Here is a 17,539-nt window from a genome sequence, read left to right as displayed (position 1 = left end):
AAACTATCCAACGCATCCAGTTTTCAGATGTTCCCGTGTTAGGGATCACCGAGATCAACAAAAGCAACCTTGATAACAAACCGAGATCAACAAAAGCAACCTTGATAACAACACACGGAAGCTACCACGGATTTGGGAAACAGTAAAGAGCAATGTAGAAGGTTTTTCGAAGGCCTATGTTGAGACTGTTAAATTCATTAACATGCCTGTACCATTCTGCCAGTTTATTTACAGCCTACGATTTTAATCTCCAACATGGTTTACTGATATTAAAACACTAATGGTTACCGATTCCACAGTATTACTGCTGGGTTTGAATTGTAGTTATTTATTACGTAACTGTTTTGTAAGTTTGTAACGGAAATCTAACCTCCCACAGAGTTGAAATAAGTCAAAAATTGCGTCATAGTGTTGGGTCAACTTGTACTCCACTGAAATCGAATATCATGCGCGCTAACCACTGAGTTACATGTCCTTCCCACTAGTCTAATGGCTAATGCGTGTGCCTTTAGTACAAATATAGTAGGTTCGATTCCCGGTGAAAGTGCACTGAACACATTATAGTGGTTTGGATTCTACTTTAAACTGTAGGTCCACGTCTCATATGGCCTCGATGCTGAAGAGGGCTGCTCAAGTTTAACAAAGAAAACACTGTAAAACTGATCAGGAAACATACTCCCTCAAGGGAAATTATCAAATAGTCTTCTCCTTATTTGTGGAATTTAATAAAACTGTTAATAAGCAGTATATCTAATACCATGGACTTGGCGTATAGACCAATTAAAACAGTTTCCTAGCTTACAAAATTTTTTTTAAAGCTGTTGCAATGATGTCTTTTTAAAGATGATCAACATTCTTTTCGTGATTTGTCACTCATGAATCTTGAATTTTTACAGAAAACTTAGAAGACTCACTCATTTTGGTAAACTCCAAACTCATTTTCATTAGTGGTCAAGAAAGATGGATTATTCTACCAATGCCACTGTAACGTCGGTATATCACTTATTAATAACTCCATAACTAAGCGGATGGCTATGCGATCACTTCCCTCAACAGAGATTACTGGTCTGTTTTGTTCCCGATTCCGTTTAACTAAAAAGAGCATATAAGAAATGACTATCATTCTTACTTAAAAATAATATGAATGGTCCAAATACGTTCACGAAACTGTAAAAGGGGCAGGACTCCTAAGGTTCCTTCGAGAAATGTTACAAATTACAGAGATGTCCAAGATAGATGATTTGGACTTACATAATAAGAGTAAGTATGGAGTTCCCTTCGATCCTAACAAAAAGTATGCAAAGTTGAAGGAGTCGAATTTCACCGGACTGTATTTTGTAAAGCATGACACATTGTTACTGACAAATACACTCGGGCATCAACAGCTAGAGCACATTTTTGGTCGCGGAATACTCATTTTCTTTTCCTGATTTGAAAAATATGGTACCGGAAAACACATATTTAAAAGTCATGTATATGCTTCCAGCTCACAATGTCATGTAAAACTTCATATAAAATAACAAAAATTCAAAACAAGATAAAATTTCGAACATTGTACATGAAACAAAATTATTCAATTCATATTAACTGATAAATATACCCATATATATAATAAATCCTTAAACTTGTTTATAAATATACAATACAAAAGTTCTAAATCAAAATTTAAATTCATATTTCTAGTTTTGAAGATTAAAAAAATATCCCAATCAACGTTGAAAGTTCAAAAGTCATGTAAAGAAATATAATATACTTCAAATAATTGCACTAATTCAATTCAATTCATTGTCAGCTTATCACCGTCCTGCAAGTGTGTCACTATTATGCAGAACAGAACATATATAGTTATATACATATGGCATTTGTCCTACTGGATGAAAACTATAGTTAATAAGAAATGAGAGAAAAAACATTGTACACAGAGATAAGAACAATAATCACTGACAACACGACTACACACTGTTAGTGATCGTTTCACATAAACTATTTGTTTACAAAGGCGTTTCAGCTTAACTTTTCTCTGACTTCCAATATATATTTCTTTTTTCTTTTTTTCTTTTTTTTTCAAAAAAAAAAATTCATAGTACCTAATTTGAAACTGCTGAAATGATTTAACATTAATTTGCATATCGAGAAATAAAATCACAGGTGCCACTGACCACTTCGTAAACCGGAAGAAACTTTTTTTTTTTTTTTTTAACTTTCATTAGTGGGCGACAGTCCGTTCGTTTTTCTTCTTAAAAAATAATTCGTTAAATTGATAACTTAAATGCAACTTTCTAACATCCAGACTGTCCCCACTTTTGGCAAATCTCAGCAACTCTCGACAAAACTTGCTGGAAAAAGACCTGTTTTGCCTGTTCTTTGTAGAGTACCTTTGTACCAGCCATCCTCTCGCTTTTTATGCACATATATGATATCTCCAACTTTCAGTTCCAATTCATACTCACTGTTTGGAGGGTAAGGCACGATACACCGAAATCTGAAAAGGATCCAGAAAGCAAGCAATGAATAATACAATATTAATAGTTGAAAAATATTTATTATAATTACGATATTTGCCGATGTATAAGAGTTGAGAATGAGTCTAAAAATGGAATGAGTCTTACACAAAAATACAGATATATTTTTATTATTATTTCAATTTTAATAAGTATTTTTTATTTTGTGGCGTCTGAGGCCTTACTTGTATCTTTACGTTGTACAACAGCATTCTAGCTGCATACAACCCACTGTCTTAGTAAATGCAGTTTGGATACAATACAGCATTTTATCGATTCATAGTATGTGTGCTCTTCTCTGGACGCAAATGCGCTATAGGTATTCCTAGACGCGCGTGCGAATCTACAGATGTTTCTTGTCAAAATATTACATTTTATTTGTTTACATGATTTATGTAAATCTTTGTAATAAGCAATGACAGTCTATTTTCGTCACAAGAAAATGGGGCGCGTCTTATATGCCGGCAAATATGGTAAAACTTAAATCAGAAAATAACTTCAATGAGCTTTATGGATTAATGGAAAGTTAATATCAACAATTGGCAGGCATACCTGCTATAAACAAACGCACGAATGTATGACTTTCCCGTGTATGCGTTCGGGCGACTAAATTTTCTGTTTGGCAGGTAACTACGATTACCCGCCACGGCTGCCGTAATAAGGCCACCAGTTGCTATTGTAAATACAGATATAGCTTCTCTTCTTGCCGGCTGGTATGGTCGAATGGTCTAATGCGTTAAGCTGGTAATCACAAGACGTCTGTCGCGAGTTCGAATCACGCTCAGGGCATCGCTGTTACTACATTAATTGTTCTTTCATCTTTTATTTCAATATTATTAGTCATAATCTCCTTCAGCCTACAGGGCACAATAGTGAAATATAAAACACGTTTCACAGCGATATTCTGATATTTATTTTCCTTTCACTTAATTTTCATGACTAAATAAATTTTCCCTGACCCGTGACACTGCGAACACTCTCGTTTGTAAGTAAAATCTAAATCGGTCTCCACAATTTCCATACCCGTCCAATGAGCTCCTTAATATTAAAAAACAATATAAACTTACTTTCTTACTGTGAACTGCATTTACAATACAATAAAACACTACTATCGAACAATAATTACACACAAAGGATATACTTAATATCTCGGCATTCTGAATACACTCATAAACAAGTAAATATATATAATGATTTGGCCTATTTCTTTTATCACTTATAAGTACAAAAAATCCCTGATTTTTCTGTAAAATACAGGGTGGACCAAAAGTAGGTATACAGTCCCATACTGATCAGCTCACTGTAGTTATTTATAGTTTTTTTATTATTTGTTCTTAATGTCTTTTTTTACTTATGTCTTAAGCTCGGAACAGCCGAAGCAAATAAACATATAAGCTAGAATATTACACTTGATCAATGCAGGGGTGTATACCTGCTTTCTGGCCACCCTGTATAACTATTTCCCCGACTTTCAGGGTCAATGTGAACTCTCTAAAACTCAAAATAATATTATTTTTCTCCTGCTTTCACTTCTTTATTTTTCATTGACGGTCCGTTTACGTTTCGGTGTCAATATTTAGTGCCTTCAAAGCCAAGATGTTTTTTTCTGCAATCGGGGCTCACCATCGTCAACGAAGTTGCTATTACTGATCTTAACAAAGCTCATGTTATCTCAGATTTCTGTGACGATGATATATAGCCACGCCACTGACGTTCCCATTAAATTCCACGCAATCATTCAAACAAACAAGTTCGACCAGATTTACATTCACTCGAGTCCAGGCTCACCATCCTCAAAAGAGCATGAGCTAGCTCGATCTCTATCTCGCGTCTATTTACTTCATTGAGCTTGCGCTCGATGAAGGTTCAGGCTCAATGTCTTCAGTGAACTCTTGCTCATTAACGTCAATAAGGCTAACGAGAGCTCCGACTTAGTGACAACGATATACAACCACGCCACTGACGATTCCATTGAACTCCAATCAATTATTCAAGCAAAGAAGTTGCGATCAGATTCATAATCATTCCTGCCTAGGCTCACAATCTTCATGAAGCATGTGCTAGCTCGATATCGCGTCTGTTTACCACATTGAGCTTGTGATCGCTGAACGCTCAGGCTCAATATCTTCAAAGGACTCTCGCTCACGAACTCGCTAACGAGAACTCCGACTTTTAGTGACAAGGACACACAATTACAACATTGACGTCCGCATTGAACTCAATAAATCATTCAAGCAAAAAGTTACGATCAGATTCATACTCGATCTCGCGTCTATTTACCTCCAATTAAGCTTGCACTCACTAAAGGCTCAGGCTCAATGTCTTCAAAAGACTCTCGCTCAGTAATGTCAATAACACTAACGATAGCTTTGATTTTTCATGACGAGGACACACAGCCACGCTATTGACATCCCCATTAAACCCCAGTCAACCAAGCTAGCTTAGCATCGCAATCAGTCAACCTGGCTATACTCAATAACAACTTACGCTAATGATCTCGCTACCATTTACCTCATTCGGTTCACTGTCTTCAATTGATCTCGCACTCATTAACATCACTGAGGCTCGTGTTCGTTCGGATTTAGGCTCATTATTGACTTATACACTGAAATTCTAGTATTGATTTCCTTAACTTTCCATGACTGAATAAGTAAAATTTCCTGACCCCAAACAACGCAAATACTATTCAGGGTTCAAACCAAAAAGTGAAGATCGATTCCCTGACACAAATTCTTGTTTTTCCTAACATAAATTCTTGAATATAGATGGGAAGATATAGGGCAAGTTCTACCATACACTTTTTTAACGGCCTCCTCCATCCCCATACTCGTCCCAACACACTCTTTTAATTATCATTTACGTACTTGTTATGTTCAAATGAGTAATTGTTATTTACACAAATTTTATCATGTAAAAATTATATATATATATATATATATATATATATATATATATATATATATATATATATATATATATGATACAGTACCACATACCTTGACATTGCAAATTAGACCTTTTCTTTTTGCTTGAAAAAACAAAAGCAATATACAGGTAATATGCAGATAAGAATATATTGCCAACTCTCCCTAAAACCTATTACTCGGTGATGATGAGAAAATGAAATGGTAGAATGAAGAAAGTGGGAGGAAACGGGAGAACGCCGAGAAAACCCACGCACTGTGTTTGTCCAGCACAAAGTCTACCTGGCGAGAGCTGGGATCGAACCAAGGACCTCTGAACCAGAGGTGAACGCTCTACCATTAAGCCACTGTGGCCCACTGAGTCCTAATATTGTCAACTCTGAGACATTTTAATCCTCACATTTGCATTTTTTTTTTAAACAAATTATTATTTTGTTTTCAGTTCTTGAATTTCTTCTATGACAGCGTCTTGTTCTTGTTTGTAACGTAAGTCCAGTTGTTTCTTTTTTTAAATTCAATTTCTTAACTTCAGGACTTAGTTTTCTTTCTTCACCTCTGATTTTACTTTCCTCTCCATTTTAGATTCGTTTCTATTTAAGGTATTCATTATAGCGTCTCCGAGCTGAACGAACTGAGAGGAGCATTCTTCTATCAACAGGAACAGATTCCACACCACCATAGTACATAATTGCATCATGCACCCGCCTCTGTGCTGCCAGAGAATATTCGATTTGGTTTTCTACAATGAGTGTCTTATTGATTAAGAACCCACCCTCCACTGATACATTGCCATGGGATGAAATTAAACACTTCACAACATTCCACAAATCAGAATATTCTTGTTTCTTGGACATTACTTTTGCAAAGAAGTCATCTAACCTGATGTTGCCCATCTTCTCTTCGTATTTTCTGCAGTCATGAGACCCTTGAATTTCAGTACAGAGAGACATAAATTGACACAGCTTTCTCAGCTAGAGAATCAGATTTTCTGTTATGCTCATGCAGAGTTTGTAGGATTCGTTTCATCCTAGTCTGAGCAAGGTCAGGATTGTTCTTTTGTAGCCTGGGGTCCAAAGCTGATAGAACACGGAACACTTTGTACTTCAGAGGGCTCCTTTCCACAATCTACTTGATTGTGCCCAGCAAAAAGATTCGACAGTCAAGCCTGAAAGCTAGTTTATTTTTACCTGATGCTTTCAGTTATTTCACTAGCTTTTCTGTCTTAAAACCGGTGTCTACGAAGATGACAAGTCATACTTCGATTTCTGCTTTTACATGATCAATTATCCCACTCTCTAACTTACAAATATATATATATATATATATATATATATATACAATACTTCACTCCCCCAGCATGAAATAGCAACACTGCATTATCATCATGGGAATGTTGTATCATTGTGGTCTTCTTTACATTTCAATCTGTACAACTGATAGAGAGGAAACAATGTTAAATTGAGTACATTTACGTTCCCTGACTTTCCATGATATTTTACGCAAAATGCATGATTTCCCTGACATGTTTTGATTTTCCTTACATTCACTGATTTTCCAGAATGTGGGAACCCTGCTATTATTATTATTATTTTACAAAGTTTATTCTTAATCGACCTCCACAATCACCATAACCGTACAACGCTCCCCCTTTTTATTCTTTAAATACAGCATAAGCTTACTTTCTTACTGCAAATACTTGAGTCGAACTTCCCGTATTTGGAATATAATAAAGCATTAGTACCAAACAATAATCATATACTAACAATAAACTTAATATCTTCGCATTCTGAATATACTTATAAACATAAATGAACATGAGCTCCCTCGTGGCTAAGTGGTTACCGTAAGCGCCTTTGGCGTAGGAGACCCGGGTTCGATTTCCAGTGGGAACTCATGCTTTTCAGATCCCACGTTAAGCTGTAGGTCCCATGTCTTATATAGTCTCGCTGCTGAAAGGAACGCTGAACTGAAAACAAATAAACAAACATTTATTATAATTTGGTCTATCTCTTTGATTATCTACAATCAACAAACCTAACTTTTTTTCCTGTAGTATTTTTTTAAAAAAATAATTTCTTCTTTTTCTTTCAAAGTTTTAATACCTTTTAGCGCTCATCAAGTTTCGTTATTTCTGAAAATGTTCTTTCAGCCTTTTTCTTATTGTTTTTTTCAATCTGTATTGATTCCTTGAAGTGTTCCTCATATCTTCTGTAGGAAGCTTTAAAAAACAAAATTCCTGACTTTTCTGTGAAATATAGCGAATTTTCCTGACTTTCGGCATATTTGGAAGTATTTCCCTGACTCACTTTAATTTTCCTGACTTTCAAGGTCAATTATTGAACACGAAAACCAGGCTCGTGGGTTTGAACATCTTTGGTTCAGAGTACGTTAATTCCAATTAGATAAGCCTTTGTGCAGGTCGGATAAAACGTGATTCGAAGACTGCAGTAAGAGAGATCTACTTTTCACCACCACTGCAGCAGGGCAGGTCTACTTTTCACCAAGAGTGCAGTAGAAGAAATCTACTTTTCACTAAGACTGCTGTAGGAGAGATCTACTTTTCACGAAAACTGTAGAAGGAAAGGTCTACTTTTCACCATCAATACAAAGTAAAGTACAGTAAAGTAATATAGGTATAGAAATGCAAAACCGAAAACTATACCGTTCTTTCACGGGTGGCACCAACTGTTTTGGCTTTCTATTTCCTTCTCCACTTCCAGCGTCAAGAGACATAGACTTCCGATGGCTAACACTCGTGCTGCTACTCCCGCTGTTACCACCACTGCCTGAAGCCGTGTTCTCACCACCATTTGAAGGGCTAGATCTGACATTATCAAAATACATATTAATTACTGCTTACAACATTCGAAACTGAACATAAATACTGATTTCTATAGTAAGACTAACAGAACGTAACTTTAAGTTTACCGACTAGTTTGTCATAAACAATTATCACTTACTTACCTCACTTCATTAATGACATCTGGTGAATTACCCTTGACTAACATGAACTCCTGAACTTGTGTGTAGAAAGCACGGATAAAAAATTGTCCAGATTTACAAATAATGGAGGACTGAATTCCTAATTTAGAACTTTCATGGAGCTAATAACAAGCTAGAATCTTTATTTCACTGCGTCAACAGAATGTCTCAAACAATGAACGAAAACAATACTATAATATTGCAGCAGAATGAAAAGTAACGTCTTTTACAATGTGCTACTATTCTTCAAACGAAGTGTGCACAATCCGTCCACCATAGATTACCTTTAATCATGTGTCATAAGCCATCATTTCTTAAATAAGAGGTGTAAGTGGAGTGTATTTCAAAATAGCAAGACAAAATTTTGTGAAAGCCATACGTCCAAGTCGCCTCCATGTACACTTACACAGTTTACTTCCACGATGATGCTTGTTCTTCAAACATTTATTATTTGATGAGTAATGTGTACAATGAAGCTTGTTTGAGTATGTAAATGACTTTTAAATGTTGTTAACTGTTTTAAAAGTTATGGAAGTCCACAAAAGACTTTTCTCATCTAAATAAGAACCAACAAAATTGTAAAACAAAAAACTATCACATTCAAGGTTTACCATATTATATACATATATTCATCCCATGATAAACGCCTGAAGGACATTCACCTCCTTTGCAAAGAAACTGCACATTGAATTGACTTGGACGAACCCATTTTATAGTTATAATGACGAAAATCTGGCTTGTTATTCGACACATGACCAAACTGGGTACGTTCTAACACAGGATGTGAAGATCTTATGACATTACTACACAGTCATGCTACAAGCAGTTATGTCACTTGTATTACAACTCACGATTGTGTAAACTTCACTGGTCACTTTTTTAATAGTGACAAAATTTCACAATGAAACAATAATGAAAAATCCCAACGAATGAAAGAGGAAAAGATGAAACAGCCTCTTGTGTCAAGAACAGCATGTACTAAGATTATTAAAAATTCCGTTGTACAGTCATCAACGAAAGTACATCCTCATCTATACTTACTCTCCGGTCAGAATTTGGAAAAGAATGGACCAACTTCAGCAGTCTCCTTTAATGCGAGAGTAAGAAAATTCGTGTAAGTTCTATATATACAGTATATTGATCCACCTGTTGAAAAAAAGCACATATCGCTCTTGACCTGTTTTTGTGTTTAATGAGGAAGTCAATATACGGAATGGGTATGAATTTTTATGGCTCCTACGAAACTTACTCATCCCCCTGCACTTTCTGTTGCCAAAAACTTCGGAATTATTAATCATTTTGAATAAGATTTTCCGTAACGAACGAACACTTACATTTTTCCTATACAAGAAAACTTTAACAGTTCAAAAGCTACCAACGAAAGAATATGTACTGGCAGGAACGTACTACTGCTGGCAAGGCTCCCTCGTGGTTCTGTGGTTACCGTACGTGCCTTCACCGAGAATGATCTGGACGCGATTCCTACATTAAGCTGTAGGTTTACATCTCATACAACATCGCTGTTAAGAGACTTTTAAACTTCAATCCAACCAAGTAAGTACTTTTGCTAGCAACTATACATACATGAATGGTGGTGTGGTTATATGGTTAGCATTTGTCCGTGAGACAGGTTCGATTCCCAATAAGACTTCATGTAGCTTGAATCTCACATTAAACTGAGTTCATGAATCTTGGTGTTGAAAAACGTTAGGTGCGTTTGATTCTTCGATACCACGACCAGTGAAATTGTACAAATAACCCTTGAAAAGATATTTAATAGGGTTGTTACATAAATTTTAAGACTAATCTAAAAATACTAGAACTAGACCTGTAATACTTTTAGGCTGTATTTGTTGAACTTTCCTATTCATATCAAATTTAGTATTAATATCGACGACTTTTATTCTGTTGTAACGGGCCCCGAAAGAAAGAGCTTTACTAAATATTTCCACAAGAAAGACATGGTTGCTACTTTCGGCGATAAGTGTCCCTTCATGTGCCATAGTGAAGAAATGGGCAGCCCAATTTAAGAGGGAGAGAACCTTCACCGAATTTAAGAGGGGGAGAACCTCTATTGAAAATGACACTCCATCAGAATCGATAACGCCCATGGAAGAACTAATTCGGGACAACAATGAAAAAAGTGCATGAAATAATCATGAATGATCGGCGAATAACCATCAAACAGATTGCTGAGACAGTGGACTTACCTACTGCATGCATTCACCGAATTATCACCCAGCATCTGGGAATGGGCAAGATGGGTGTCAAAACTTTTGACACCTGATTAAAAATTCACCAGATGCAACATTAAGGGACAATCTTCATCTCTTCCGGGCAAATCCAGATGCCTTTCGCACTCAATTTATAACAGTAGATGACACCGGAGTCCACTATTACCAACTCGAGTCCAAACAAAGTTCCAAACAGTGGAAACCATCCTCATCTCCCCCTCCGAAAAGGGCCAAGTCAGTGCCCTCAGCTGGAAAATTGATGGCTACAGTTTTCTGGGATTCGGAAGATTCAGTGATGGTGGATTATCCTCCAAAGGGACAAACAATGAATGGAGAGTACTATACAGGTCTTCTGCGAAAGCTGCGTAGTAATATTACGCAGAAACGTCGTAGGAAACAGAGCAGGTGTGCTTCTCCATCAAGACAACGCCCCTACCTAAAGTCTGTCATCGCAATGGCAGCATTTCACGATTGCGGCTATGGATTGGTCCCACTACTAATCGTATTCGTCTAATTTGACACCTTCTGACTTTCATTTCTTTCCAAAGTTCAAAGCGAAGTTGGAAGGTACTCATTTTGACACTAAAGATGACGTCAAGCATGCCGTGGATGAAATTTTACACGCCTTCGACAAATCATTTTTTTATCAGCGGCATTAACACACTTGAACATTGATGGGCAAAATATGTTGACCTGTCAGGGGACTATGTTGAAAGTAACACCATCCATAATTCTCTGCTGCTCCGTTCATAGGTAGGCTTAGAACTTTTGTAACAACTCTGGTAATGAACTGAGAAACAGGCCCAGCAAATTCAACCTGACATAAAATCTTGGCATAATTAATGAGTGACATTTAATTTATGAATCTTGCTACTTTCCATTATTTAATTGGTACTTGACAATTACATTTAATTCAACGGAAGAGATAAACTAATAGGACAGTGTCTTGAAATACTGCGACAATTAAAAAAGAAACAGACAGATACTTTCTACGAATCTACAACACTGAAGAACAGTCTTCTACTTGTTGTTTTTGAATGACACAGTCACATTAAAAAAATACTGAACACCCAACATCTTTTTTAAATCTTTCTACCTGCACTCTAAGTGCATTTTGATATATAGACTTGCACAAAAGATTCCAAAGAGATGAAGAATGGACTTCTAGTTTACAGTATAGATGAAAGTAACGACACAGAGTAAAGAAATTCTTTTTTTCTTTAAATGTTTTGTAATGACCCTTGAATAAACAATGCAAAACGAAAACAAACACACATAGTAAATATCGCGCTTTGAAAACTTTTTTTATTACCATTTAAATAATTAAATATTGTAAAGAACATAAAATTTTGAATGGCGCACGGAATCCATGATACAAACAATAATGTCCACTTACCAATTCCGTTGGAAATAAATGATTAATAAAGTACACGTTATATGTATTCGCTTCTAGTTTTGATTAAAAGGGTAAAATTACTAATATACAGTACAGATTTCACCACATTCTACTGGTTAATTCCCATAACTTCCTGATCCAATAATTAACCATTTCTGTAAAATTATGCTAGAGTTATTTCCTTCATTGTTTAGTACTTGCATTACCCAATCAAAGAGTATTAGGAATTTATACATTATCAAGATTTGTCGTTGAAAACACCTGGAAGAGTCAATTATAACACATATGTAAAGTTTAATATTACTTAGAAACACTAAGCTAAATAAATCATTATGTGTTGTGAAAAAATACAAGGCATGCAGAATCTACGCCATACACATAATTATCAGTGCAGCAAGAAATATCAAACATGTGAAAGCTACACAAAACCAGCAAATATTCTACATAACATGTGGTTTGCTTCAGAAAGTAGATTATGTTTTAATATTTTAACAAGTATTGTGCAGCTAGGAAGAAATTTAATGCAGATTAAGTTACATTCTTAAAAGCAATACTTTGCGGAAGCATATATGGCATGTGCGTAAAAACTGACAAGGCTTTGAAAGATTTAAGCGAAACATTTTGTCATGTCTTATAGCATAAAGACATATTTGATTTTTATTCTTCTTAGAACACTTGCATGCAAGCACAAGAGCTTATATCTTGATATATGCATGGCTAAATGCTCCTTAGTAACTAGCATTCATACGAAATGGTACATATTGCTCCCTTAACCAACATATTGCTACCTGAACATTACCCGTTTCAAACCATGGTAACATATTTAATACGAAATATATTTGTATAAGATTCCATATCTAACAAGTTGGACACCTTTCACAAAGTCCTCATCTGTATCTTTATATTCGTTTCCGGTTTTGATGTACAGACAGTGTCAAACCAATGAATAATCGAGTGAATATAATACATGTTACCAAATACAACTGGTACCAACTTTCTTTATATTCCTAAGGAAATAATGGCCAATATTTTGGATACTTTATCGAATATTTGTTGTCGCGGACTATACAAACTTAAAGCATACACAACACCAGGATTTTCACATGAAAAGAAAGCTTCAAATCTCAAGATCTTAGTACTGAATATGTTTTAAGCCTCTACAATTTTCGATAATAGATACTCGTTAAAGTATCCGAAATATTTACTATTATTTCCTTAAGAATACAAAAATAGTACTAATTCTATTTGTCTGTAAGGCCTTCATCTAATTTCAAATTGTTATAGTTTGAAAACGGCTAACCGAATTGAATGCAACACCTATTAATTCGAAAGAGGAAATGTCAAAGTTTCCTCTGGTTGTGATACATGTCATTAGTAACATCTCTCGTCAGCCATCCTTCAGCAAAGCCAACTCCGGTCAGTATTCAAGCTATGCAAAAAGCTCGACTATATGCACCGACGCTAAGAGAGGTGGTGATGATTATAATCAACAAAATGGTGGAATGAAGAAAGTGGGAGGACACAAGAGAATCCCGGGAAATCACATACAGTGTTTGTCCACCACAAAGCTCACTTAATGGGAGATGGAATAGAACCAAGAATTCCACGCACCAGAGAAAACGATCTATCACTGAGTCCAAACGAAATCTTTGATGTAATCACAATTGAAGACTCGATATAGAAAACAATGTAAGTGCCACCTTGCATTTTTTTTAAATACGTTTATGCCTTAGTTAGATTTTCATACATAGCTTCATTATATGCTGGGTTGTATTTTTAAGCAATATTTTCTATTTTGTGACGCTTGGGCACAACTTACTACCTTTTGTCTCTACTGTTGCAGTAACTATTGTTTTTGGCACTTACATTATTTTCTACGGCATCTTCAATTATTGTCCATACTGTAACAAATTTGTATTGTTTTTCTAAAGCCAATACATAAGTTTGAAATAGGATGACATGTGTGTGTGTGAAAGTAAGTACCCCCCCTCTTTCAAACTGTAGGCCTTTCATTCCGATTCGATCAGTGATTTTCAAGCTGATCATATACTAAGCAGTGAGAAGCAAGCACAGCAAGAAGTACAGCGTGCAGCGGCGCCGATTTCTGTATAACTTTAGGGGTGAGGGAGTTCAGGTATGTGTACTTCGTTGTTAGATATCCCAGTAATGATTCAAGCAAATATATCCAGATACTGGGAGTGCTCAAGCAAATTTTAGGAAGGTGGGAGGCCGTGCCCCCAGGATCGGCGCCCATGTCTTCGGAGATAGAATGGTATACTGTTGTTCAATAATAGTCACTATTACAATTTATTATTCCATTTTTGTATCACAATTAATTATACGCTTTATTATTTTCACTGCTTTTTCATCAGCGGTCGACAGAACGCATATCTGATGACCAAGTAGGGGAAAGTGCTCATTATAGAGCTCCCGCGTTAGGTAACATTCTCCTATTAAAAGTCTGTTCGTACCTATAGTATTATACACAATATCTGATGCACTATATACTTTTATCAAGGCTTTGTTTTCCTTCGTCTCTGCGAGTTGGCCCGCACCTTTAAAACATCCCAAAACTAGTTTAGTGATACAAAAAAGAAATGTACATATTGTGCTTCTTTCTGTCTTTCCTTTTTTTCCTTTAATATTTATACTTTTTATTTGTAATTCTAGATACATAGCTCGTGTGCTAATAAGGAATGTTGATCTTAATGTACGATAAAAATACGTCAATTTACCCTCTTTAAAAGTAAATGCAATTACATTTCAAATTTACTGTCTGAGAGGATTCAGGTTGGTGTAAAGGGACATGCTTTGCCGATAGATGTCACTACAGTCTTCGTATCTCTCTTATGTATTTTTTACCTTTCACGAAAATTCACGATTTCTCTTACAAATTTCAACGTAGAGACTTCAAATTTTTAGAGAAGGAACTTCATAACCTATCAAAGGCAACAATCCGTGCCGATTTTTTATTTAAAATTTTCTTCATTGTTGAAACAGTTATACTGTTAAAGGTGTGGATATCCATTTCAGCAATCAAGCCATTTCAACAATGTAAAAAATTTCCAAATAAAAAATCGACACGGATTGTTGCCTTCGATAGGTTATGAAGTTCCTTCTCTAAAAATTTGAAGTCTCTATGTTGAAATTTGTAAGAGAAATCGTGAATTTTCATGAAAGGTAAAAAATACACGAGAGAGATATGAAGTCTGTAGTGACATCTATCGGCAAAACTTGTCCCTTTACACAAACCTTAAAGAAAAGAAAATGAAATCTTTAGTTTTACGTCCCACGCTTATGCCGGTTAGGCTAAAGGAGACGGTGATGATGAGAAATGAATGAAATGTTGGAATGAAGAAAATGGGATGAAACGGGAGAACCCCGAGCAAATCCACGAGCACGGTGTTTGTCCACCACAAAGTCCACACGGCGCGAGCTGGGATCGAACCAGGGACCCCAAGCACCGGAGGTGAACGCTCTACCACTGAGCCACCGCGCCCCCCACAAACCTTAAAGAGCATTCATGATTTTATATCCGTAGGGTTATCTCCCATTTTGCCCATTGCCTTCAATTTATTTATTCATGTTCCTGGCAAATAAACTTAAGGAATTAGGGATAATAATTACCTTAAAACAGTCCAGTTCATGACGATGTAAAATTTTGATAGATAGTAATATAGGAACTGATTGCAAATAGATTGATTTGGATATTAGTTTGTTACGTTAGAATACTTTCGTACAATCTGTTTAATGTTCGTGACTAGTTCTTATATTAATTGAACTATATATTAATTGGTGTTGAGTTATAATAATTAGTCAGAAAATAAGGTATGGTTCGTAAGTTATAAAGAACAAGTGCACTTAACTATTGTATAATTTATAGTAGTTACATTGTGCGATAGAAGATCACCAGTGTCCACATCGTGAGATATAGAATTAGAATCTGGTAGTAATCTATATCATTAGGTATAACTTGAACTTTCCATTTTTCCATTGTTAAGATGAGGTTATAAGAAAATAAAGTAAGTTCGGGAATATGTTAATAGATCTAGTAAACTACATTGACTTTATCACCTGCATTAGTCAAATAATGCTTAGCTTACGATAGTTTATAAAAAAATAATCAATTATGCTCCTCATCATGAATGTGTGATAAAGTATGAATAATTGCCACAAAGTTTTGAAACTTCAAAGTGAGAACTTTTGGAATGATTAATGGCTATTTTTAATACTAACATTAGTAAAGAAATTACATCATAAACAAGCTCATCTTTGTTACTCATTAGAGTCCCACCATTTACAAAAGTTGCTCTTGCTTTCACTTTCAGTATTTCATCCATATTCCATTTCGCACTGAGAAAAGCAGAAGTGCCTACAATGAATCTGTACTACCATAGTTATGTTAAAAATAGAAACAAAAAATTTACAACTTTTATGTAAATTGCAGCTGTAAGGCCAAGTGTCCAAAAGCAGCGTATGAAGCAAACAAGCGAACAACTGTTATTCTAAAGCAAATATCCACCCTCCTAACCCCAGAGAAAGTGTTTTTAAAGTCAGTGTATTCCAAAATTTGCAGTGCATCTAATTGCAACTTCTCCCCCCATATTTTAGCAAATATCAATCGAAAACGAAATACATGAAATAAATCGATAACAGCAATACTGTCAGCAGTATCGACAGCAGCAATATTGTTACGCATACATGATTAAAAACAAAAAAGAGACGCTCAAAATTTGATCGCAAAAGCACCAACAATTCAGTTTCCTACAAGCAATACATGATTTTTAAAATTGCATGCATTACTTAATTCCTCAGCTACAACACATGACTGGCTTAATGTTTCTGACTCTAGCCTTTCTAGGATACGAATTATTGTACATGTATCAGAAATAATTCCCAAACATAAGTTCAACTGAAAACAATTTCTTAACACTGATTTTACTTACTTTCGGTCAAATTAGTTGAAATGCTTATCACGTCTGTAGCATATATCCGATTTGTTGTACTAATTTTCTTTAGTTTAACTTTCCACAGTTATGCACCAAAGCTAAACGGGACGGTGACGAACAGTTGGATGATAATGTTGAAAGAGAGAGGAATCGTGGTAACCCCGAGAAAACCCCAATACAAAGTGTTCGTCCACCACAATGCCTACTTGGCCCGAGTATTCTCATACATCAACACACACACACACACGTGTAAATATATATATTATACATATATTCAGATACTAAAAAAAATTGCTAAATACTTCATCAGATAGATAGAGAAAAAAATATTACGTGAATACACGGCTAGAAAAAAAAAAGTTTTTAACAAAATTTAAGAGGTTTTGAAAGAGTATTCACGAATACAACAAGGATATAAACTATTTTAAGAGATCAACATATCAAGTGAAAGGGAAACCAGTATAAACAAACTATTTGTGTAGTGAAAAATATATACGTTCAGCAAAATAACTGTGACTAGAGAAACACGGACTTCCATAACATACGTCACAGA

General features: G+C 35.5%; 1 protein-coding gene across 4 annotated transcripts in view; it reads right to left on the bottom strand.

The window, feature by feature from the left end:
- Positions 1-600: 600 nt before the first annotated feature.
- Positions 601-17,539, bottom strand: part of POSH (SH3 domain containing ring finger posh) — a 248,230-nt gene continuing 231,291 nt past the window's right edge. For all 4 annotated transcript variants that reach the window (XM_081737938.1, XM_081737939.1, XM_081737940.1 and 1 more), the window contains 2 exons: positions 8,088-8,249; positions 601-2,482 (listed from right to left, as the gene is read on the bottom strand). In XM_081737938.1, the coding sequence (XP_081594064.1) occupies positions 2,314-2,482; positions 8,088-8,249 (331 nt within the window). In that variant the 3' untranslated portion in view covers positions 601-2,313. The remainder of the gene's footprint in view (positions 2,483-8,087; positions 8,250-17,539) is intronic.

The sequence above is a fragment of the Thermobia domestica genome, chromosome 14 (assembly GCF_964235325.1).
Source record: "Thermobia domestica chromosome 14, izTheDome1.hap1.1, whole genome shotgun sequence".
In the NCBI taxonomy this organism is placed as follows: Eukaryota; Metazoa; Arthropoda; class Insecta; order Zygentoma; family Lepismatidae; genus Thermobia; species Thermobia domestica.
This window is presented reverse-complemented; position numbering and strand designations above follow the sequence as displayed.